This window comes from Lepidothrix coronata, unplaced genomic scaffold (genome assembly GCF_001604755.1).
Source record: "Lepidothrix coronata isolate B3197 unplaced genomic scaffold, Lepidothrix_coronata-1.0 Scaffold67, whole genome shotgun sequence".
Lineage (NCBI taxonomy): Eukaryota > Metazoa > Chordata > Aves > Passeriformes > Pipridae > Lepidothrix > Lepidothrix coronata.
In genome coordinates this window covers 520,368-547,231 of record NW_016690247.1, presented here as the reverse complement: position 1 = coordinate 547,231, position 26,864 = coordinate 520,368, and the positions used below count along the sequence as shown (strand labels likewise).

General features: G+C 38.5%; 1 protein-coding gene across 9 annotated transcripts in view; it reads right to left on the bottom strand.

Annotated features, from left to right (window-relative positions):
* Positions 1-26,864, bottom strand: part of TRAPPC9 (trafficking protein particle complex 9) — a 455,047-nt gene that overhangs the window by 204,874 nt on the left and 223,309 nt on the right. The window contains exon 22 of one of the 9 annotated variants that reach the window (XM_017818320.1): positions 16,229-16,469. The exons of the other annotated variants lie outside the window; for them this stretch is intronic. Coding sequence (XP_017673809.1) covers positions 16,453-16,469 — 17 coding nt within the window. The 3' untranslated portion in view covers positions 16,229-16,452. Of the gene's footprint in view, positions 1-16,228; positions 16,470-26,864 lie in introns of those variants that run through there. 9 annotated transcript variants of the gene reach the window in all.

Sequence of the window (26,864 nt, the reverse complement as noted above, 5' to 3'; positions counted from 1 at the left end):
GTTGACCCAGGATATCCGACGACTTCCAAACCTGCAGAGCAAACAAGTGCACTCTTGGTTCAGGAGATGAGATTACTGAATGACCTGAAAAATTTGCAGAACTTTGTGTTTCCCCAGAAAAGCATCCACCAGCATTGTTCAACTGTAAAAGGGCCTCTCCTGAAATTTTTCATAATTAAAAATAATGTTACAAATTCACACTTCAGAAAACAAGTTGAAATTATACTCTCTCCTTCTAGGTCTTTGAAAGTTGATTTTCAAATAAGAAAGTAAATACTGTTTTCTCTAAGCAACATCACCCTTCACAAAAATGACACAATTTGCAACAGGTCTGCATAGCTGGAGCACTGCAATAAAACTTCTCTGAGCCTTTCCTGGATATCAGGGTTTTAATATAATGTTAAGAACTGACTGTGCTGCTTCATCATGAAAACAGGATTTCTTTATCTTGTCCCTTTCTGACAACTCAGGATGCAAAGAACACAGTGTATTCTGCAATAATCCCTTTTTCTGTGCTGTGCAAACCTGCCAGGGCATATGCAGATTCACTGCTTTCTCTCTGACACCCCACACTGACAAATGGAGATGATTTTTTTTCCCGCAATTTTTAAAACTGTGGTTGTATTTGACACTTACCTCCAAACCAGGGGCCCTCACAGCCTCCCCCTTCCATCTCACCTCGTCACAGAGCCCCCAAGCGAAGGAGCTGCGGTGTAGCTTAGGAAAGACCGAATTAATGTGCACAAGAGCCACCTGCTTTGTGTCTCCAGATCTCTCTGCTTAATCAGAGCCCATGGCAACATTGCTTAACTTCAAACTATCCATTTCCTTGACCAAAATCCTCAGTAAAATACATCAGTGGTCTGAAACCAATGAATAAAAACCATTTCTATTATTTATGTATATCTCATCCATTTCTATTGCCATCAACATTTGAAAAGTTCTTCTTTTTTCTTTTTCTTCCCTTGCAACAACACACATTTCCTAGGAGTGCCAACACTGACAAATGTAAGGTAAAAATAATGAAAAATAGATGAACACATAATATAATGAAACATCCACCAGGATGAGCACAAAAAGATTTATAATTTATTTATATTTTATGAGTAAGAAGATTTTTTCCTATTTGCTTTGGGAACCAGGACAAGCACTTTATTCAATGCCTCTTAAAACCAGCACAAATAAAACAGCAAGAGATTGAACAAGCTCCCACACTTAGGCTCCATCCCTTGACTCCCTAGGACTTTGTTTTACTTCTACTGATGCTTACTCCAGGTAACATCATTTCAAGCATCTAAAACAAAATAGCACACACATGTTGTTAGCAAACTATGCATCTCCCAGTCTAATTATGAAAGCTAAAATTTCCCTTAATAGTGTTGATTTCTCGGTCTCCCATTCCAAAGTGAAAATCTTATTACTATGGCTTCACTCCAAAAAAACACACGTGAAAAAGGTAGATTTTGTTTTAATTATTATTTTGTTCTTTTTGTTTTTGCTTTCCCTCTTGATATGCAGTGCTGCAGCTGCACAGCTTAGTGTGTTCAGTAAGAACCATCCCAATTCTCTACATATCCCACTTTCAGACGTGAGGATCATGCAGCAGTGTGGGGAAACCCGTTCTCCTGTACTGAAAAAGGATGTAATTGAAAGCAGAGGACCTGCCACTGATGTCACAACTCTAGTGCATAAATTCAGGAACAGGGAAGCCAGACAGTACAGTGATCTAAAGCTCATATCATCCACACTTGGGAAATTTCAGATTTTTTACAAAGTCTTCAAACTATTTTTGCAGACATTGCCAGAGAACTTTGTACACACGTTGTATTGTCGTGTCGCTAACTGGTGATGATGCTGGAATGAATCTGGGAGTGGAACTACACTCTCTGACTGTGGTGAAACTTCAAACCTGGAGAGGAGAAAAATACACTTTTGTAATGCTTGAAAAATTCCCCTATTTTTTACACTGCCTGTCAGAGAAAGGCCAGACTTTGTGCCAAGCCTCCTGAGCAAGGTAAAACGCAGGTGTATAGGAATAATCACCTCTCAAGAGATCAATCTCACAGCTGAGAAAGGCTCTGATAGGAAACAAATGGTTGAACATAAACCCATTAAAGATACCTCTGGCAAGACCCAGTTTCAAAGCACACGTTCATGCCCCAGCTGTACAAGGTGGCTGTTAACCTTCAGTTCTGAAGGGAAACTCTGCCAAGATAACCATCCTATTTGTCCACACTGTCAAGCAGCCACACAGACTACACGCACAGTTTTTAAAACACTGACAGTTCTGTAAAGGTTTCCAGTATTGTAAAAAATTTTTCTGAGTGCAGAAACACTAATATTGGTCAGCATAGGATGGTTATTGGACATCAAAATCAAATCATCTCTGCAATCCTTCACATGCTACACTGCACATCATTCCAAGCAGCAACATCCAACAACTGCCCCAAAAACGGAGCATGAGACACCAAACATTTTGACCAAAAAAAAAAAAACCAAACTCCAGCCACTACAAAAGATACTGTTGAAAGAACTTAGAAAGTAACTCAAAAACAATTGATGGATGGCTTTGTAAAAAAACTTCCATGATACTTAAACCAGGACAGATCTCACCTGAATTCTTCTCTAAAGTAAGGGTTGCTTTGTACATGGGTGTGGACTCATCACTGACCAAAATGTTATAACAAAGAGAAGAATCTTTTTTTTTTTTTCCCCCTGAAAGACTCTTCAGTTAAATTCCTTGTCTTGGATGAAATATTACTATAGCAAATTGCAAAACTGCAAGAATATGCTGCAGTAATAAAAGCCCAATTTGCTGCAGGAGTGAGCAGGGAAAGCAAGGACAACACAACTGCAAAGGCTGATGTGAAGAGAGAGGGGGTACAGCCCTCCGAATTTGTGGTGGAATTACCAGCAATACTGCATTTTCCTACAACATGAACTGAACTAGGCATTTTCTTTAAAAAGAGTTTGCTCAGAACAACTGAAAATAGAGATTAAGAAAGTCTTGCTACTTTCCCCAACTGCTCTTCTTTCTGAACATCCCCCTTCCCTATCACTGTTCTGAGGGGCAACAGACTCAGTCCATTTCCAACCTGAGCTACAGGGGTTGGCTGAATTTTTCCTCCCTTTTCTAGCAGTTTCTGCTTCTAGGAGGTGGCTTTTTGTCTCTCCCCCTTTGCAGAAGGAAATTCTCCAACTTGAAAACCATTCTTATTCAGTGAGGAATAATTTTTCTCTGTTTTTTTAAGGACTGTCCAGATAAATCTGTAACCAAAACTCAAAAAAACCCCCTTCAGATTAGAGCTGTGTACCAGGACTGCTTTAAGTTCTCCTGAACCAACAATAAAAACAGCTATCCCCAACAACCTCTAGTGCTGATTAATTCAGTGCTGAACTGGCATCTTTGCTAACAGCTCTCCCGGGTTTGAATTTGCAAACTGCATTACGAAGTCTTAAAATCTGGGCAACCCCAGTTTCTAGCTGAGAACTGCACGCACAGGTTTGTGATATGACTACAATATAACACTCAATTTTAACAGCAATACACAGTTTTTCATTCAGAAATACGTTATGAAGACTGTGAGTCCCTCTAATTTTCCCTATTGTAAGTTAAAATCTGCAACCAACACACTTGTTTTCTCTCTCTCACTTTTTTTCAGGAACACCATGAGCACATGGAAGTGTTCAAGGCCAGGTTGGATGGGGTTTGGAGCAACCTGGTCTAGTGTAAGGTGTCCCTGCCCACGGCAGGGGGTTGGAACAAGATAATTTTTAAGATCCCTTCCGCCCCAAACCATGCTGTGATTCTGTGATTCTCACTGCAGTGTCTGTGTGACTCACACGCCGGTGTCTGAACACTGGACTTGGCTGCAGATGTAGGTGACCAAAGGAGGAGGGAGAGGTCAGGCAGGCAGTCATTAAGATTCTGAAAGAAAGTAAGATGTTTCCAAACCATTTTAAATGAGAGCAGGTAGGCTGCTCGTTTCACATCAGCATGTTCTGACTGTGAAACAGCTGCCCTTCGTTTAAATAATGCAGGAAAAATTGAATGTTATATAATAAATATGATTTTGTTGACCCCAACTTCCTAGAGTTAGGCGGGTGCCTAGATTTATGACCTGGACTGAACCACTAGATTGAATTTCAGTTGATAATCTTATCAAACTTTGTAAGTTTGAGGGAAAAGATAAAGCAGAAAAAGTGCCAAAGGTGAGCTAAAAGCTAAAGTTTGGATATAATGACCTGCTGTTTTGCCCCCACAGGCAGTACCAAGCACGGCACAGCAGTACCACCCTGTGCCCTTTTCACCCCTATTCTCGAGCAGGCAGGTTTTCTAACATATTCCAGGAAAAACTGGTTCTTGGTATTATGCATATTTCCACTTTCAAATTCTATTCTGTCAACTCACTTTGGAAGAGAAGAAGAATGGGCAAAAATGTAAGCAAAAGCAGAAATTATTTTTGCTATGGACACAGAAGGCAGTAGTGCAGAAAAGATAAGCTCTCCCAGTATGTCATGAGAGAATTTGGTACAGACAGAAACAGTAAAATACACAGCTTAAAGTAATACCTTTTGTGATAGTTTTGCTGCAGTTACAGACTGCCTAGAGCCAACAGAAAAGCCCAAGACAACACAAGTCAGTGCAGCTCAGGATAAGATGCCTGAATGAGCATCCCTAAGAAAGAAGAATTCACCCAAGTGTGAGACTGCTTCTGTTTTTAATTCTGATTTTATTATAGGTCTCCTTTAGGATCTGTCTCTCCAGATCTGTGTCCCATTTATTCACAGCGTAGAAAAAACTACACTGTCAAATGGGGATTTATAAATTAGGGAAGCAGTGGGAGACTTCCCAGAGGTGAATTTTCCTGCAATTTTTCCAATAAAATGGGAGAAGGGCTGGTCTTGCTGGATAAGGGATAGAATAAGGAGCTGACAGATAAGGACTTTACTGATGTGCTCCTGATTTCTTGGAGCAGAATTTGGGGAGTTTTTGACACAGTGTCAGAATTCTCCCTTAGAAACATCAGTAAAACCCCAAAAGGACTCAAGGTCTGCATACCCTTAGTTTTTGAGGAGGCTGATCAAGACACTGTGCACCTTAAAGACTCTCTGATAATATTAGATTGATGCTATACAATTATTAAATAGTGCTTAGCATGAAAATTGCTGCATTTTAAGACCTGAAAGAATGAAAGCTTAAACTATCACATAAAGCAGTCCAATATGAAGCATTTCATAATTAAATGAGTCTGCTCTTAATACACTTTCCATGGGATGACTTGCACTAATATCTACCATGAATTCTTGACGGCCACAGTGGGTAAGCAATGGAAATCTAGTGAAATAAATTTAAATTGAGTCTATCCTGTGGTAATTTTTATGGAGAAAATGGCCTTATTTTGCTTGCTTTCTTAGGCAGAACAGGAACTACAGAAAATTAGAGGGGGAGGGATGTAACTAAGAAAACCCACAAGGGAACTTTGACTCAGTGTGTGTATAACTTCACACTTTGTTTTTAATAATTGTTTTTTAAAAAATGTTTTCCTTGAGAATTACTTTTCTGAATACAGTTTTACATTTCTTACTTTCCTGTACCCACACAATGAACCACAACAAATATTGTTGCCCACTCACTCAGCCAGAGTTAGTGGAAAGAGTACATAGTGAGCAGGGAAAAATGCAGTTATCTCCTGTTCTGAAACAAGGCTCAATGGCAATAAATTTGAATGTATAAGCAAAAGTAGGGAAAAATAAAATTGGTTAAAAAATAATCAATATAAGTCATAACTGTAACTGCACCAAGTCTTCAAAGTACACACTTAGAGAAGCTTTGCCTTAAAAAAATTATGAAGAGAAGATATTAAATGGTTCAACGATATTAAGAAAAAAGTAAATCTCGTATTGTAAATTATTTTCAGAAACTGGTGATGGACTACTCAAACTCTTTTCCCAGTTTCATAGAATCATAGACTGCTTGGGGTTAGATGAGACCTTGAAGGTCATCTCATTCCAACCTCCTGCCATGGGCAGGGGCACCTTCCACTGGACCAGGTTGCTCAGGCCTCCACCCAACCTGGCCTTGGACACTTCCAGGGATGGGGCAGCCACAGGTTCTCTGGGAAACTTGTTCCAGTACCTCATCCAACAAATTTCTTCACCATATCCAGTTCAAATCTACACTTTTTCAGTTTTAAACCATTTCCCCTCGTCCTGCCAAGACAGGCCTTGGTAAAGAGTCTCTCTCCATCTTTCTTAGGAGCCCCCTTTAGGCACTGGAAGTTGCTCTAAGGCCTCCCAGGAGCCTTCTCTTCTCCAGACTGAACCATTCCAATTCCTTCAGCCTGTCCTCACAGGAGAGGTGTTCCAGCATCTCCATGGCCCCCTCTGGACTTGCTCCAACAGGTCCATTTCTTTTTTTGTGTTAGGGAGTCCAGAGCTGGACACAGTGGGGTTTCAGAAGAGAAAGAGTAGAGGGGCAAAATCCCCTCCCTCGACCTGCTGCCCACACTGCTTTGGATGCAACCCAGGACATGGCTGGTTTTCTGGGCTACAAATGTCCAATTTCATACTCTAAATTGTATTTTTACTTGGTTTAAATGCTTGTTGATCAATTTGATTTGTATTTCAAAAGCACTTGTGGTAGCCCATCATGTACAGATGCATTGCCAAATTGGAATATGAAGTTGGTTAAATTCAAGTGGATTTCTGTAGTTAACAGCAAAGAAAATTTATCATTCCAATACATATAATCTTCAATACTGTTCCAAAATACGGAGATACTGCTAATAAATTTCCACATTCTTGCCTTCCAATCATTTTTTAACTCATGAAACTGCAATTCACAAATGAAAGTGGCCAATAAGGGAAAAAGCGTCAACACATGAGAACAAGTTTTCCATAATCTCAACAGCAGGCAAATGCCACTGGATCTCAAATAAAGAATAACCTGACTGTTCTTAACTAATATCAGATCACTGCTTGCTTCCCAGATGATATGACTTCCCAGATGATCTGACTTCCCAGATTGCTTTTCCTACCTGCTGTATGCTGATCCTGTGAACTGAAGAGCATCAGATTTTGTAACACATAAAAACATCCAATTGATTTTTCTTACCCTCCTATTGAAACATCATACATTGTTTTCTGTGTGACTTTCTTTTTTTTTTCTTTTCATTATTTCTTATTTTTAAACCTTTTGGAGCTAATTTTTGAGATTAATCCTATACTAAGATGAGCTGTTTTTTCTAAGTGCCTTTGTCATTGAAGAGAACAGCAAAAATTTTCACCTCAGGGTAGTCTGGAAAAACCGAATTAAAGACCTAAAAAATAATTTTAAGAAACACAGGTCAACAAAAATGTCAGTATTATGAATGGCCAAGTAAACAGATTGGGGAGAGGCAGATGAGAAAAGGGTGGGTCCTTAATTATGGATTGTAATGAAACAGTAAGACTCTTTCTGAGGTGAGGAGTGATCCTTTTTGCTCGCTGGGGCTGATGAATGCCACCAATTTTGGTTCAGTTCCACTTTGCTAAAGGGCTTTGAGAAAATTTCAGTAACAGAAAACACAGCAATTATGTCATTATGGCTCTTTTCTATTTCTGAGTTGGAAAATCACGGGGGTGTGTAATAAAATTCAGCAAAGAAAGAGGTAAGGAGGATACTTCAGGTGACCCAGGGAGGATCATTCAAGAAACAGGTTATTGAAAAGCATTGTACTAAACGGCATTTACAGTGCATGTATTATTTAGACAAACTCACATTATTTAGGGCTTGATTATAACCTCCAATTCTTATGCAACTCATGTATGCAGCAGAAGAATTTATAAGCTAATGGGTTGACTTTCTTTGTCAGTGTTTGCACTGAGAGGACCACATTAGTTTGTTCACCCACAGATTCAGAGTTTGGGAAGAAAATTGTCTATTTTATGGCAACTCTGTTAAAGGTTTTGAGTAAATTACAGTAAAATTATCCTAATTATTTTATTTTTAAAAATACAAAAATAAAACAAGCAGAAATCCCTTCCATAATTTGTTGTCAGTTTAGAACTCTATATTTCTGCCCTCTTCAGCATTGCTTCCCCATTCATCCTTTGTCACAGACCTCTAACATGCTTAAGAATATTGAAATATCTCATATACAAGACAATTCTAACCAAAAATTTCAAGTCCCAAGACTGCCAAGTTTCCAGTAATATAAAGAGTTGTTTCTTTACAGTATTTCTAACTTCTTATTTAGTTTTGAACATTTTTTATACTTCTCAACAGTCATACATCAGACTTTGACAGTTGGACATGTACCTTATAAGATTTATGAACTGCTCTTCATGAAATGTTTGTAGAATCCAGTGCAATGCTTAAGTAAGCAATACAGAAGTCTTAATCATACACATTATGAGTTTTATAAATTTGCAAAGCAGCTAGTTAGAGTATATTTTCATCCCTTAAGGATTTGCTTATTGCAGAGTAACCAAAATATTCATGATACCTAATTACTTTCTGGAAAAAAAAAAAAAAAAAGAAAGTCCTTCCTTTGAAATATTCATTCATTTTGATATTTCTTTAGGGCTTTTTACATCTTCCTGATACTCCGGATTGTTCCATTTAGTGAAAAGCTAAAATGCAACATCAACGTGCTTTCCTTGCAGTAGGTGTATATCCTACTTTCAGCTTGGGAAGCAACAGAGCAGGGAGTTGGGTTGTAGGATTGAAGAAAACCAGTCGTAGGCTTTATCCCAGTTAAAGCATTATTAGGCCATGCTCTCTATATTCCATCTGTACTCTCACAGCTACTTTATGTTGGGTCATTTACACTCAAACACACAAGATATGAACTGGTCCCTCCTTAAAGATGACCCAGAATCCTTGGTGTCCACCCAAGGTTTGGAAGGTACTGACAACCTGAGGCCCCAGAGAGCTGGAGGTGCTTCATGAACTCAAAACCTGCAAGTTAAAACTACAATGAATCCGTTTTTCTTTCCTTCCCTTTTTTTTTTTTTTTAATATATGGCTTTAATATAACCATATTCAAACTTTAATTTGGTATGCCTGGAGTGGTAAATAGCAATGCACCATAATCAGCTGTTATTATGAAGAATGAGTTGCCCATAATCTGTGTAATAGAACCACTCTCTTGCTAATCCATCAAGCACTTTGCCAAGGACACTGCAGGGACATTAAAAGCACCAGTTTCACCGTGGTAGTATTCCTCCTCAGTATGGAAGCACTTGTTGGTATAAGGGAAGAATATAATTTGTTGTGACTAACAGCTTTCATCTTCTGAAAATAAAAATCACCACACAGCAAAGCTCTTTTCTACTCATCAACTGTTTTACCATTTTAAACTATTAAAGTTGTAAGGTTTGCAGCTATCCAGACACAGGCCCCAGCATAGGTTTCTCCCTGAATTTTAGCTCCTGACAGGCAAATCAAAAAAGGATGACTTGATTCCAATGTGACACTGGATACGGGGCAGAGCAGAAGCAACAGAAGTACATGGCCCACTGAAACCACGCCTTGTCAATCAGGTTCTCAGATTACTTTGAAAATCTTTTTATTAGACAGCACCAAATTCTTTCAAAAATTCATGGAGATCACGTTTTTTCCCTCTTTGAACTCTGCAGGAGTCATCTTCAAGCAATAAAACTGTATTGCCTGCCAGAAAGGGGGGGAAAAAAAAGTGCACTTTTCTACTGCTCACAGCACTGCAACATTTATGAACCAGTGAGCTTCAGTGAAAGCTGCAGCATTCAGCTCTTCCATGAAGCATGATGAGCTTTCCATAAATTGCAGCCACGTTTCTCCTAGAGGGATATGAATAAAGTCTATTTATAGAATATGCAGCAAGTGGATGCAGAGTGAAAATATTACTTGTGTCTTCAAAGACTAAATTAGCGAGTTTCTGCATCCTGGATTCCATAATCTTGTCCATGGGCTTTTCTTCTCCTCCAAATTTTAACTTTTTTGCACAATCGCACACTAATCGTGTAAACTACACTGACCTAAATACAGCCTGAGTACACTTTTTGTACATGTGATACACATGGATAGAAACACTATAAACAGAAGCACATAGAACTGTGCCTAGAAATAGAAACACCAACAAATGCATTTTCTGGAAAAAAAGGAGAAAGCAGAGGAAAAAAACTGAGAACCTCCTCGAATGAATACCAAGATGATTCAGGTAAAGGAACAAAGATCACTAAACCTTGAAAATTCTCAATTTACCTTGACCACTTTTATTTAAATGCCAGGAATAGAGATTTGTGCCGCAGTGTGACAACCACAGGTAACACTGAAAGCAGTAATAATTGTTCAGCCAGAATTCATTATGTGGTGAGATCCTATTTTTCCAAGGGGATCAAACATCCATTAGTCTCATGCTTTGCTTTAACTTGACATACACAAAAGAAGTATGTTCCTGGAGAAGGTGGGCTTAATTCCAAAATTATTTTTTCAGAAAAAATAGAAAAGAATATGCATAACTGGGAGCCAAAAGCCCTTTTCCTGCAACATCATGCATTTGATTCTGGGTAAAAACTAAGAATAATAGTCAGCAGAGTGTGTAAGTCAAGAGATCCAAATATTGCTAATGCTGAAACAAATGAACTACTGTCTTCAACAGAAAATTAAAATTTTAAAAATCACCTGTTTTGACAAGGCCTGAGGCTCTTAAAATTCCATGTGCCTTTTTTCTCTTGGAATGATATATGAAGCCTTCAGTTGATAGGATGTTCTGCCATAGGTTCTATTATTAAGCCATGCAAAGAGGCATTGGCAATTATTACTGATTTTATTTTAGGCATCAGTACAGAAAAGTAGCTGGAAGTTCTTATCAAACAGTTCTCTCACTCTTTCCAGACTGATGTCCTACAGATAAAATGCAACCAAGAAAGTGTGTGGGTTTTCAATACCACAAAAGGTCAACCACTCTCACAAAATTAAGTTCTTAGAAGTTCTGGTGTTATTTAGTGGGGAAAAAAATACAACTAAATAATAACAGTATAATGCAGTTAGCCTGGCAACAAGCTTCCAGAAAAGAACTGACTCTCTAAAGAAAATATCAGGAAAAAAATCATTAAAATCTCCGAGATGGAGACGTTGAAAGGAAGCACTCTCAGGGTGCCCAGGAAAAAAATGAGATTTAAAATACATAAAAAGCTATTACACTTTGCCATAGCTGAGAAAAAAAATAGGAATCTTGGGAGTTAGTACTGGGAAGCTTGGACACAGCATAATACCTAAAGAAGTTTATTTAGCAATGACAAGTAAGTCTGGATGCTTAAACCCCACAGGATCAGATTCTTGCCTGAACAAAAGAATGGAAGGGAGAGTAGATTTCTTGCATCTTAAAGGCAAGTGGCCTGGTTTTAGCATTTCCATAAGAGACACAACTAATACCTATAAGTCTCTGTGTCCAAAAAACCAGACATGAGATTCATCAAAGAAATATGAAAAATCCTCTAAACCTGGATCTGCAGAATTAAAGAGCATCACTTTTGTGCAGTTGCCTGCACATCCTGACATGCCTCTTGCAACCATGTGCACCATCACTACAGCAAGACAAGAAAATGCCACAATGGGAGAGAGCAGAGCAGAGCTAGGCAGGCCACTGCTGGCTCCCTTTCCATGCACTGCATGACTTATTTATATGTATTAATAAACTCTGCTTGTTGTAGTACACAGCCCAAAATTCAGGGACAAAGAAAAATACAAACATGCAACTGTAAACACCACAAATCTCCCCAGTGTGCTCAAGTAAATCTGGATTATTTTCATGTATCTGTGCTGATCAGCAGGAAAAGCACTGAATACAAATACACGCTGTTTTGGATTTAGTTTTTTTGAGAATAAAAATCCTGTTGCCACACTTACAAAGATGATGTCAGATGCTTTAACAGATGAAATGACATAAGGAGAAAACAGTTACCTACTAACAAGGTTTCCTGTGTTAACCTTGCACCTCTTTAACACCTTAACTAAGGCAACAGATTCCAAGCTCCCATTCTAGAAAAGTGATTTAACTCTCACAACTTGTTTTCCTTTTCCTCATCATAACCCTATGTCCTTCATCTCACCTTAAATTCTAAATATAAAAAATGTAACTACTGAAGAAAAATTTCAATGCACGTCAGAGGCCTCTGCAGATCTCTATAAGCAAATTAACTAGAAATGCTGGGGTAGATACACAGAATCAAACCTGGCTACAGCTCACAGGTTGATGTTGGGAAATTACAAAACAATGATGGTACCACTTGGCCCAACTCAGCTCTTCTTTTTGATACTAAGACTGTCTCTGCTCAGAGTGGGGTCTGAAGAGAGAATGGCACAGGTCCAGTCTACCTACATGGCATTGTTAATGCTTTTCAACTTCTTTAAAACTTCAATAACCTGTTAAAAATACTCTTTTCAGCAAAACTAAGCAAAACCAACCTATCCAAAGCATCACAATGAATTAACCATAAAGGTGGAAGACAAAAATAGATGTAGTGAGACATGGACTTCAAGACTTTGTCAGAAATTTATTCCTTCCTTTTCATTCCTTTTACTTTAGGGCCTGCATCTTTAATCTAAATGTTATATTCTGAAACTACCAGTTTGAGGTATTTAGGTGTGTTTGCAAGGCACTTCAAAGGTGAAACGTAACTACTAGAAGTGATTTCATAATTTTAAACTATCCATTAAAATTTTAATACATGGCATTTTTCATTTGTCCCTATTCCTGTAAACATCTGTTCCAAAATATGCAGCAGGAGTGCTAAAGGAAAGATGCTACAGTGCAGTCTCTCACAACATAAAGAAGAAGGTTTAAATTAGATATTAGGAAAAAATTCTTACATGTGAGGGTGGTGAGGTCCTGGCAGAGGTTGCCCAGAGAAGATGTGGCTGTCCCATCCCTGGAAGTGTCCAAGGCCAAGCTGGATGGGGCTTGGAGCAGCCTGGTGTAGTGAAAGGGGTCCTTGCCCATGGCAGGGGAGTTGCAACGAGATCATCTTTAAGGTCCCATCCAAGCCAAACTACTTTATGATTCTATGATTCTATGAGTCTAAGAAACTAGAAACAGTATAAATACTAAATAAAGTGCTTCCATCTGCCTTTCAAAGAAAACTTCATACACAAATAACAACTATACAAACCTCCACACCCTCCCACATTATTATGTGGGCATCAAATTTGACCCCGGTTCTGTACTTCCAACCCTCTGAGACAAAGCAGAAACATCTGCCTTTATTTCAGCTGCCAGTCTAACAGTAAGTTTCAAGATAAACCACCCTCTATGAATAATTAATACTGCTTTCTCAGTTAGATTTGTGATTATTAAGTCATTATTTGTTTGTTTTCACTGATGATTAATCTGTTTTCCCTTCTCTCATTTAGTCATACAACTCTGGAGGAAAATTAAACCGTCAGATAATTTGCAAATTCTGGTTAGAATTGAGCAGTCAGTTCTTAAGAGGTTTATATTTTAAAATCTCTAGCTGAAAAGGTATACAAACCAAAGGATATTCTGCAGTGGGGTTTCGTGTGCACAGAAACAGCCTTGGATTGGGAAGCACTGCAGCAGTGGAAGGTGTTGAGGTTGGTGCACTGAAACCCAGAGAGACAGGCATTGGTCATAAGACAGTTTTTAATGAGGATCACACAAAGAAGGGTTGGGATAGGAATGAAGCAGGTTCCATGTCTTTAGCAAACTATTTCCTCTCGCTTTTTGGGAACAGGAGATCTGAGTCTGTAATTCTCAAAGCAATGAAGGCAATCATCCCCCCAGCCATTCCAATCACCAACACCATGGAAAACCACCAGCATTTCTCACTGGGTTTTTCTTCTGTTGTACTGGTCTGTTAAATCAGCACACGGAAGTCTGGCAAGAGGCAAAGCTGCAACAAATTAAGTAGTGAAAACACACAATGTAATTGAGGAAATAGTCTGGAGGAAGACTTGATAGTGAGGGAGGAAACTGTTTTCAGAGAGATCACCTGCTTAATTTGACTTACCTGACGGCTAAACAAACACTGGAGCCAAAACCCAGTACACAAAGTGGGGGATGCACAAAGACTGTAGCAGCCCTTATCTTACATGAAGAAAAAACGTTCCTCAAACTACACTTGAGGAAAGAGAAGAAAAACTGGAGTTTGCAGGATCAGGAAGACACTTCCCATCTCAAGTTCCTCTGAGCCCTGATAGTGAATTGGAACAAACTGAGCAGAGATTTGTGGAGGCTCTATCTGCAATTAAAAATAAAACCTCTTCTTAGAAGTGACTTCTTGCGATTCCAGGATCAGGAAGGTCTTTGGACAGAAATGTTCCTGTGATGCCGAGGAGGATATTTAGAAGTCTTCACGTTCAGAAGGACGTGCCAGAAGCCTGATGCCACCTCATTGACAAGCCAGTGGCAGCTAAAGGGAGTAACAAAACAAGATCTGCCGAACAGCCAAACTACAAGTGAAAGGACTACTGTGACACACTGATGTGTAAATAAAGATACTGAAGTAATTCAGTGGAAAAAACATTTGCTTTGCTTATTATCAGGGATATCGCCAGAAGCAAAATATACTCACATACTTTTAGTTTAATTTCAAAACTGGTGTGAAAGTCACAGGTTATTAAAAACCCTGAATAGGAGACACAGTTCTGACCAATCATTTCCTAAGCTTTATTCACCACCATTCATTCCTGGTGTTTTTCAAGCCAGTATAATGAGTCATTCACTGGTTAAATCAGGAGACTGCGAGACTGAGCTTCCCACTATATTACTGTCTTATTTTGTAGCCCGAGGCAAAGTAATGATCTCTTCTCAATCTGTCTATATGTAATATGCACATTATGCTTCTCACAGGGATATGATGATAAAAAACATTTTGGTGTTCTCAGAAAAACAGCATCATAAATTCACAAGAGGTAAGCAACAGAGCGAAAAAAACGGTCTTCTTATACCAGTGCAGTTGGACAATTTAAAAGTTACAACAAACTTTTTACCTAGAGTTATACCTACCATTCTGCAGCATCAAGTTCTCCAAGGTTTGTACTTAAAAAATATAAACTAAAAAAAAAAAAAAAAAAAAAGGCATTTCCAAGCCGTCTTCCAGCCTTTTAAACATAATGTTGGCCAGAAGAGGAAAGTCAGAAGTTCATCCTGCCCTCAGAGAAAGACCCCCATTTGACTGTTTCAGGAATTCTAATCTGGAGCCAGAAGGGATGAGATCTTCCACATCATCCCACGAATCCTGAGAGAGAATGGGAATGGCAAGACTTGAGCTCTGTCAGCGCGGGAGGACGGCACAAGCCAAGAAAAATGAGGGAGATGCCAGAGAGCATATGAGCACAAGTTGAACTGGAAAGCTGATGTGGGAGAAGGAGTTCAGGAAGGCAACCAGATAAAATGGGGAAGACAGAATTTGCTTCTGCAGTTAAACAGACTTTCTCATTTAATTATCAAAATTCCACTGGAGCCTTTGTCAGCAATGCAGTTGCAGAGAGTGATAATGATGCATTTCTTCAGACATGCACAGTATGAAAGAGGAGCTCCAGCAGTTCTGCAGGAGCATTTTGCAACATCTTCTTCTGTGAACTAGTTAGAAACTTCAGCTATCAAAGATGCTATCTGCTTAGAGAGTCATGGTTCTAGCTCATATTTTACTTTGTTCTTAGATGCAAAGCATCATGTACAAATTACACATTTTCATAGGCTTTGGATCCCTCACACCATACCTACGTTCTTCTTCCCTGTTTTTAAAAATCCATCTAAATTATTCATTGTACAGTTCCTAGACTCAGAGTTATTGGGTAAAGAGGCAAAATTATCCTTCAATCCTCAACTTTTACTCCCTAGGAACAGATTGATTATTTAGAAGTCACAGGTATTCTCTTCAGAAGTGTCAAGGAATGTTTTGGAAGGAATTTTTTTGGCCTACTGTAATGCAACTTGGCAGAAACATAGTTTTCCCTAATGAAGTCTTGACTTATCTATATTTATCTATATTTATCTTAAACACAACACAGAAAAATTCTGTGAATTAACAAAACCAGTACATGTTTCGATGTAGCTACTTAGGCCTCTGTATGGAACAAGCCTGTAGGTGTTTATGCAGCAAACAAATTACATATGTGGGCAGGCAATAGTAACAGTACCTTTTACCACATCTTATCTACATTTCCAGCATGTCGACAGCACACAAGTGAGAATCTTGAACAAAGGGGAAGATTTTACACTGAGACTTAGTCATTTAATTGACAACAAGAGCAACAAAGTTTATTTCCAGAAATGTTTTACCCTGAAGTATCCCAATTTAGATTTTGTTAACATGAATTGCACTGGATCCCAAATCCTGAAATGCTACATAGAGAGAGATGCAGTCAGACAAGGCTACCTATAGTTCTTAATTCCTTACAAATCTTGAATGACGTCCAGCCACAAGCAGGAAACCACAGCAAAAATGTGTCTTAAGACTCTTTCAGAGATTCACGAGAGCTTTAAACAGATAATAAAACAAGTCAGCAGTTAAACTTACCATCCACCAGCAGCAAGTCATTAGTTGCAAATAAAATACATCCACTTAACAAATAGGACTGGAATCACAAGTCATCCCAGCTTTGTATTAGGGAGACAGCATTAGCATCGACAAGACTCCCAAAATGAGCAAATTTAAAGGACAGGACAATTAAAATGTTAACCACTGCCTGCAGCGTTGCAAAAGTGTTCTCAACCATCAACAACTGCCACTTCAGACAGAGTGAAACGCCAAGGCCTTGTACTTTGTTTTAATTTGAACTGGACCTACAGCACAGGCTCTGGATATACAATAAACCCAAGTCACAGATTAGCTCAAGCAGATAAACTGAACTCTCCAGATATTGTTTTGTACCAGCCAACAAAGTGCTGTCAAAAAGATGACACCTCCCCAATGCACACACACAGTTTTGCCCTGGTCTCCACACACCTCCCAGAGAGACTCAACCTGCCTCCAATAACAACCCCTGATATTTCAGTTGTTGCGAGGAGATTTTAAACTGAGATTCCCAAACTGAAACTTCAGCTGTGTCAGGAATCGTTAATCCTTTCATACAGCAGCCAGGAGCCAAATCCATTTTGTGATGACAGACTGCAAATAAAAGGACCTGCAGGGCCATCAAACATGCCAGGGGCATCACTGCAAAATGCAACGTAGGTATAGGAGGTCACGACGAGGTCACATTTCCATATTTCATAAGATTTGCCAAGTTTGAAATTAGAGGCAATCACACAATAAATCTCAAAACATGCCAGTAGGAAGATAAAAATTCCCCTTGGTTAACAAACAAATCAAGACAAGAATATACAAGACTCAGATACAGCAGAAAGGAGAGTAGATAAAACCTGTCTCAGAAAAAAAATCAGAGAACAGTAATTATAGGCAAGTATTTTTGTCTTTACTACAGATACAGCTTTGACATTTCCACTCTCTCACAGAAACTATGTATTTAAAGTGAAAATATGAAAGTAGTAAAAGGCAACTGTCAACTGCTGCATGTTCATTGACTCCATGTCAATAAAGGCCAACATGTCTCTACTTTGTAATTATTTTTAACCTATCTCTGCACAAGGAAGAGAGCCAGGGAAGAATTTAATGATAACAAAGTGTTTTAGTAACTGCCTTGCATTGAATTTTACAAATTTACAGCAAAGTTGAATGTCAATAGATAGCAAATTTACCAGCCTCCAGCTTCATGCCAAGGCACAAGCAAAGAGGAACATTAGCACATTAGACTCCAAAAGATCTGCCTTTGTTTTCACCAACCAAAACCACCAACAGTAAAAAAATTAAAAAAAACCACAAACAAACCTTTGTTTCTCCCAGGAACATTTGTCTAATAAAGCAAATTAGGTAGTATGTGAACAGCTAATTGTGAAAAAAGCAATCATGAGGTGGAAAAAAAAGGATGTCATAGTGATTGTAAAATTGTAGCAAAGACAAAGACACAACCACTGAAGTAATTACAGCTGGTCTAAGCCCTAACAAGAGTTAAACAGCCTGAGAAACAAGAGAGAATGCAAACCTACATGGGACTGCACAGGACTAATGAGTATAAAAAGCATCAAGATCAACTAGGGGAGCTGAGGAAAACTCATACACAGCAACACTCCAGTAGCTAGAACAGCAATGTCACATGCACTTTCACAGAAAATATCACCAATCACTTTAAACACTATTTTATCAGTCCGTGACCTAGAACTTACTTTCTTCCACAAAGACCATGACTACTGCTTCAGGCGGTGAAAGCTATAAACAAATAACTTATTTATTTGCAGTTGAGATCATGGATTATGAGTTTACATAATTTTTATCATGTTCTCTGCTGATTCCTTTTGTAGTCCAGTGGTTACAGAAAGAAACAAAAACCATCCTGGATTCTTTCTTTTGAAAGAAATCTTTGTGCTACCATCAAAATCCCAGGAGTTACCAGTTATCCAAATATATTAAATCCATCAGTGATGTTTTCAAAATTTCTCTTTCGTTAAGAAAGTTTGTCTATATACCCATCATGAAGTCAAAAGCTCAGAATAAATTCCTCCATCCCACATACCCTGTGCATATCTCACATACTTGCACTGAGCTTCCTTCACATCAGAGTGAGAGACGAGAGATAATGGGACTAAGTAACACCTGGCAAATCTGAAAGGAACAAGCCATTACTGTCTTGTCTTTTCACAAAGCCATACCCTCCATTTCTCTGTCATTCCCTTCAGCCAATGCCCATTTACCTAAATCTCATTCAATTATAAGAGAAAATAATTGTAGATTTGAGATCCCTTCAGTTTCTTCAATTCTTTTTTGACAGTCCTTCGACTTTTGGTTTATTTATGTACTGAGGACAGGAGCTGCCTATTAATGTGTGCTCACTCTGTGCTGCTGCCTGGCACCATTCTTGCAGAGGGAACAACTCAGCAGTTACAACCACATGGATTAAACCAAATACTGCCTATACAGAAAGCTTAGAAAAGATGGTGTTAAAAACTGGTTTGGGTATGCAGAAAGAGTAGAATTAAAATAATTTCCTGATATGAAAGAAACTGTTTTAAAAGGTAAGGGATAATGGACTCCATGTGTTAGAAGATAAGAACAACCTCCAGCAGCAAGTACTCGAATAAATTCTTATAGAAGTACAATTAATTTCATTATACCTTGAGAAGAAACCGTACCTATCAGTGTATTATTTTACTCGTACTTTTCTTATGCTACAAAATGTTTGGTGAATAAAAAGGATTATATAGCAGCTTATTATTATTAAAATATGATGACTGTGACTGTGTCTCCCCAAGCAGCACAAAACTCCAAACTCATATCCTCTGAAAAATCTTTTCATTTTTATAAGCCATCTGTCAACAGACCATTTCTTCTCTGCCTTCCCTTTGATCATACAATCCTAATTTTCTCAATGTGGCAATTAATCTCTTTCCCCCCCTGATTTTTATATAAAGATATTAGAAAACCCTCTGAAGCCTTCACATTGTACACTCAGCTAATATATGCAGCCTTGTATTCCTATAATTATCCCCTTTTTCCCCCCCTCCTTTCTCCCCTCTCCCTTTCACATGCCATCTATCATATCCTGTTTCAATAGGACCACATGATCTTTTTGTGCTCACTAAGTACCTATCCAGGGTGCTACAAGCTGTCCTGTCCCAGATATAATCACCACCACCCACAACTCTGCTCCTCAAATTACCAGGAGAAATCTCCAGGCACTTTTTCCTCTGGCAAACTACACATTGCTATCATGTCTCCCGTTCATGCAGCACACTCTGCTAAGGAAGTGAATGGTGTAGATGTCAGACAGAAATAGTGTGTGCTTGAAATTCTTCACTACTCCAGCACATTGTCTTGTGCTCACATTAGGTCTCATCCCCTTTGATAATAATAAAAAAAAAAAAAAAACAACCAAAAAAAAACCAAAACCTTTCCTAGAATGAATCTTTTGAAGAATAGCTATTGAGACAGTCTTTGGGAAAATAAAATCATTCACTTAAAGAGAAGCAGAACATTTAACGTGATTGGACACATCATCTTTTCCCCGAGTATTCATTTCATGCGCAAAATCCTTTTGATGCTTTATACCTTTAGTGTCACAATAAAAAAAATCTTCTTATTACTGAAGAGCGATAAGAGAGTAAACAGCAGCTGTGTGATAGCACTGATGTAGCAGAACATATCCCCACGAGGATTCTTGACCTTTCAGCCTCGGTTTTCAATGCTGCAGCTAAAAATATCTTTCCTCCACTGACAAATATTACAGCTCCATGCCGCAGAATAGCAATGAGAAGCTTTATGCTCTAATGGTTTTACTATAAATAGAATCTCTTCAATGCTAAAAGCTCTTCATTAAAAGGATTAGTGACTACAACACACAACAGGAACAACCGATACCAAACCTCGGGCTTTGTAGCACAAGCTGATTTTAAATTTACTAGATTTAAGATTTCTAAAGTAACTATGTAATTTGGTGAGTAAAGTAGAATGAAAAAGGACTCCCTCCCCCCTTCCATGCAACATTTTGGAGAGCTGTCTTTGATATAAAATTAATAGTTTGAGGAATCGGCTTCCTAGTACTCTCATTTTCTCCAGTTCAATGCCAAATTGACTGTATAATGCAATGTCAAAATGAAGAACAAAGTCACAACAAAACTGATGTCAGTACTTGAGCATAACAAATGATCAGTTTTCTGCTGGAGCAGAAAAATTTCCTCCCCTGCCTGGTTTAAGATGGGGCCACAAATCCTGCCAGGGCTGGGCTGTGGCTCTGTAACGCTCGGCTGTGCTGCAAACGAGCCACATTTGGGGACTGAGGTAGGAGGGGGACAAAGGGACAACAAGATCAGCAGAATGGGAATCCCACTTACCACTTCAGGATAAATAATAAACCCAGTCTTAGGAAGTTACTTTGAGAAACACTGGCAAATACACCATTGGACTGATGTCTCACAAACACCATGCCATGGGAAAAGGATCAGAGACAAGACGTAATTAAAGTAGAAATAAGGCACATTTTTAAAGTGATGAGTTATCCTAACATGGCACCAGTGAAAGACTGACCAGGAAGTCAGAAACTTCAAGGGAAAAGATAAACACTACTTGCCAAATGTGAGATAAATTGGCCATCTACAAATATTAGAAAATACAAGCTTGTCGAATACTCTGTCAACAAAACTGTGTCTCAGGCACCCAGAGATTTTTAAACTTCTCTAATACAATTGGTGGTGTGTGTGCAGTCAATCAATGAAACGCAATCCCCTCCAAGACTAATCAGATTGGAAGACACGCAGTAACCCAGCACATCCAAACTTTTCCATCCTCAGAAGCAGTTTACAAGCTCCTACTTTAGCCTGGACTACCAGGCCACCTTTCCATGAACCAACCATGCCAAGTAACAATCAGCCTCATAAATGGGCTGACAGCACATATTCTAAGTACCACTCAGCCCTGGGCCCACACAAGCAAGACTTCAGCTTCCAACAGGAGGGAACTTCTTGCAGCACCTTCATAGATATGTGAACACGTTATCCCAAAACACGCCACCAAATAGAAGGTGATCAGAGAATATGCATCGAAAGGGTGTATCAAGCCTTCAAAGCATTGAGGTTGTTAAAGAAAGGAACATCTGTCTATGGAGCCATTTTATATTTTCAATTGACAAACCACTGAACAATCCCATTGCCCATCAATGAATACCACCCATGAGACTTTGATTTTTTTTTTCCCCAAGGTTCTGCAAATACGTTTTTGGTTCAGCACTATTAACTTGTTTCAATCAAATCAGATGTGGTAATGTTATTCAATTTTTTTTTTAAATAAAAGACATAGTTTTGATTAGTTGGACTAATGGCACATTTACCTGTATTCTAGGTTTTCCTCTTTTATATTTGTTCATTGTTAGAGAATAGAAATTTTATCAAACATAAACTAAATTTAGATTACCAAAATAATGAAGGATGGCTTCCCCCTCCAGACACTTAGACAAATGGCAAATTTTGATTGCCTTCAAAAATTTGTAATAGGAGAACTGCATACTGTTTTTTCATTTTAAATTAGAGGATTTGCTACTAACATGCCATATGCTGTGTGATATGTCTAACAGAATGTTACACTTCTAATTGCATACCAATCAAGGGCTTGTATTTTCCAACAATTAGCAGAGTAAAGTATAAATTTCCTGGTGTCGTTGGTGCTTTCAGGCATCCAGCAGAGCTGACAATATTTTAATCCACACATCTTCCAAATCACAAACATCATTTGGCTTCAGTAAGAGACCTCCAGACAAGATTGAAAAGGAGAGGATAGGAAGAGAGGAGAAAGAAAGATGTATTTCTACTGACAGCACCATCCTTGTATCTTCCCAGAATTGCCCCCATAAGTTCTAAGATGTTCAACACCAAAAGTTGGGATAGGGGCCTCAGCTGGGGTTTTATGGAGTCTGCTGGGAAAATTAGGAAACATTTCTCCAGGTAGAGTTCAGTAACTTCCATATTTTTAGGAAGCAGAAGGTATCCAACCCTGATTTTCACCATACAGCTTTCAAAAGTTTTAAAGACATTTTATGCTGACTATGGCTCATTTTTATTTGTATCTACTAACTTACTTGCTGATATTCAAATTTCACTAACAATGATGAGTCTTCCCATCATATAATTTATTATTTATGATGGAGCAGGAGTGAGCTACTTAATGAATAGCAAGATAACTTGGATTCACTTTAATCCCTGTTTCAAAACAGAAAGAATCTCCAGTGACTTTTCTCCCAGACACTATTACATACGAGTCATATTTTACTGAGTAAAATATTTACTTGTGTTTTTTCCAGTGTTTGCAAACTTTATTAAATTCAGTTTGCCATCAGAATATGAAGTAATGATAGTTAAAGACTAATCACAAATCACTGCTTATAAAGATACTGTGCTATTAATTGCCAGATATCGTGTACTCAAACTTAATTTCTAGTGAAATGCTCAGGGCAATTCTACTTTAGCACTGGAAATATCTGAACCTGCACTTCCATCTCCTGTTTTGTCAGTGCTATCTCAGAAAACCCATTCCTGCAGCCTCCTCTCTAGATTTTAGCATGTCAGGAAAGGCACAGGAGTCATCATCGCAGTATTTCAGTTTAAAGCTCCTTCCCAAAGGTAGTTCAGAGACTTCATTACTGCAAGTTTGTGTATGGTATAACCCAATGGTATCCAAAAGATACCGGCATACAGGAATATGCATGTTCTTAACATGATCTTCCATGAATGAAGAAAATAACTGAACATTCAAGGGTCACATTTGGTATCTGTGTAACTGAGAAATGTCCACTACCCATACAGAATAGAGAGAGTTTATAATTAGAAAAGTAAACTATAATAGGAGATAACTGAAGGCACAGACAATCTGCTTCCAAAGTCCAAGGGAGCAACATTTTAATAATTACAGACAATAAAATGTGAATAAAATGTAGTTCCTGGGCTAAATAACATCTCTGGTTTTCTGCAATTTTTTTGGTCCCTTTAAATCTTTACATTTAGACATGTAACAATTTTCTGCTGAGTTCATATCATCAAACCATCCAACTTAATTTGACTAAAGGTTTGCTGATTGTCATGGCACTCTGTGGCAAACAAACAGCTCTGCAGTCTGAAACTCCAGATGAATGACAGAGGTAAATGCCATCTGTGGTATTTTACATAAATTAGGTAAAACAACTGGATTGTTACCAAGTTTCCAGCACTAAGGGAACACAAAAGACACTTTAAAGGAGAACAAGAAGGATTCAGAATGATGATATAAAGAGCTGTTCATAATCTTGCACAATACATTGCCTAAGAAATATTTTGTTACAAGAACAGGAGGGAACCTGTGCAGGTTAATTCTGCCTGATGATCAAGTTGCTGGTTTTTTTTTTTACTCTCTGAAAATAACAGAAGAATTTCATTGTCTGCCACCATGCCTTCTGAAGAACAGCTTCAAGATTATCATCACCAACCTCTGTGACAAGCTGCCTCCCCTATCAGACATGTGTCACTGCATGTCACAGTCCTGCCCCCTCTGCTCGTTTTTACTTGTCTGAATCATGCACAGCTTTCTCAACAGACCCCCTGTACAAAACCATGTACTGTGACAGCCAGAAAGCCAAAACAATTCCTCACAAGCCAACAATCCTGTACTGCTGCATTTTTATTCCTTGATTTGTGTCATTCCAGCATGTTTTTTACCTTTGTGGAGTATGTACTGGTTGTGTAGGGATTTCTGAGTACTACTGATCCCAAAGGACTGCATGAAGAGCGCTACAACCTTCCCAAAAATGTGATTATTGTGTAATAAAAACTAACTTAAACTTGAAATTCATCTGTATGTCTGGCGTTCCGAACAACTGCTGCATTTCCAGCCAGTAAGGCCTCACACTGCTTTATTACACTATTGGTCATGGTGTTGAGAACCTGAAACGTGTAATTTAATCAAAATTAACTTCTATAAGTTTTAGTGGTTTAATTGTTTTGCATTTACCTAAAGTGACTACATTATTATCCACCTTAGACATTTAAGATCCTATGAGAGATACATTAGAGAGACGGCAGCAACTTGCTGAACACTGTGTTTCTCACATTGGTCGTAATACATAAACTTTGATATGAGCCAGAAGGTTTAACGAGCTGGATTTACTCCATCATTGCCTATTTTAAACTCCTGTTTGTGAGGAGGCAACGTTGGTTTCAATAGCTTACATCATGTTCTGTGAAATACTAAATATTCACTATAACTTTGGTGGTTAATAAGGGACAACAGAGAGTCGTGGAAATGAAAGCACAGACTCACTTTAAGGCAGAGATCATTAAGGACCCGTATCGGGAACAATGCTACTGAAGATCTAAGCTTGTCAACCAGATCTAAGAAAACAAAAAACACACTTTACACCAGACACAGACAAAGGCTACTGAGATAATTGTGGGGTGGGAAATAAAAAAACCCTTGTGCTATCAAAGAGACTGGGAGAGTTAGTCCTGACTGCTGTCTGGAGATGCACAAAAGAAAGAGCAAGAGTGATAAAAGGTAAACATCAGAGACTGAGAAAAGCTATTTAAACTAAAGAACAATATTGACATGAGAACAAAAGGGCTGGAAATGAGTCACAAATAAATTTAATCTTGAAATTCCTATTCGCAGCAAGGATCTCAGACGGAGCTCAATAAGTTTACAAAACGCTCTCCAAACAAAATCATATTGAGACACCTTCTGCAGTCAACTTCTGAATTAAATAACATAAAGATGTACATTTCATGTGATGAGATTAATTTAAAGCAATATTCAGACAATACAAAGCACTATCTACCAAGCACCCACGAACAACAAATAATTTCCTTCAAGTACAGCTGAAATGTTTAACAAAAATAGTTGATAATTAGTGAATGGTGAGCACATAGCTGATTAATACCTTCAATAGGAATAGATGTTTAGAAACTCACTGGTCTATCCAGTAAGTTATACAAAACTACAGTCACTAGGAAAGCAGAAGAGGTCATTTTGACTCTTTAACAGGCAAAGCTCAGGATGCTCACTATAATTGATAACTGTTCACTGATCTTATTGTCATCCCCATCGCAAAACTTAGATTATGTTTCTCACTTAATTTTTCATTTTCTTTCTTTCACAACCACTATTTGGCTATTTGACTAGTGAGAGAAACCTGGATGTTTTCTTTCTGGAAGTGAAGCATACATGGGAAAACCTGTGACAGCAAAGCAAGAGGTGATGCAGTTTTGGGGAGTTAAACACCATGAAGAAACTCACTAGGCAGGACAGCGTGGACACTCATCCTTGCGGGGTCATCTCCTGTTCTGAGGGGTCTATACATGGGCATGAATTTCTGGGCGCAGTGAAGGAGTTATAAATATGCCTCATCTCAAACAAGGGTTCTGAAGTCAAGTGATCTAATGTGCAAAGCCATGTTTTACTGTCCACCAGTCCGAGTTCTGAGTAGGGCAAAGCCCAAGACAAGAAGCCCTGACAGATCTGAGCTGCTGATCTCCCTGCTCAGCAGGGCTCCAGCTGCAGTCTGGAGTTTGTGTGCAGCATCAAACCAACTCTGAGACTTCATGTCCTGCTAAAACAAATTTGCTAAATGCTCCCACAGCTGGGAGCACTGTTGGAAGGCTTCCAACCAGAACCATTTGAGGCTTGTGGCACCCGCTGCTGCTCTGAAGTTTCTGATTTATGGTCTCCAACTCTTCTAATACCTGTGTTTTTCCTTTAACTTGAACAACCTAACCCCATCTTTCACTCAGAAAACTGACAGTTGACTCTTTATCAAACTACAGAAATGTAATTATCCTTGAACACTGCTTTTAATTATTGAGGACTGCTGCTGCTGCCTTTTTTTCTTTCTCAAAGTTTCACATGAGGCAACCAATTATTCCTCTGTGTAATTCCAGACACTGCCGAGACATTTTACCCTTTCTATATCCTACTACCATTTTTAATTAAGATTCTTCCTTATTTCATCTCATGTGTCTGGCCTTGATATAGAAATTCTGTAACAGCTCTGTAGGTGTTTGATATTATTGAGCCACAACTTCATACGATACCATAAAAAATGTAATGAGTAATAACAACCAACTTGAGTATCACTTGATGAAAGTCCTTTTGTACAAATCCATCCTACAGAATACATTTGCTCAGCTCCTCCTTTATATCCTAAGACGGAAAAAAAAAATAGCCCTTCTCCTTTTGAAACTTTTTCTAATGTATCCATAGGTAATCAGAAATGTTACTGAAGTGAGCCTGAATTTCTGCTTAGTGAGGAAACAGACATTAAATAAAAAGTCTAAGCTCCCTATTGAGTATACAGTCTGAATAAGTAC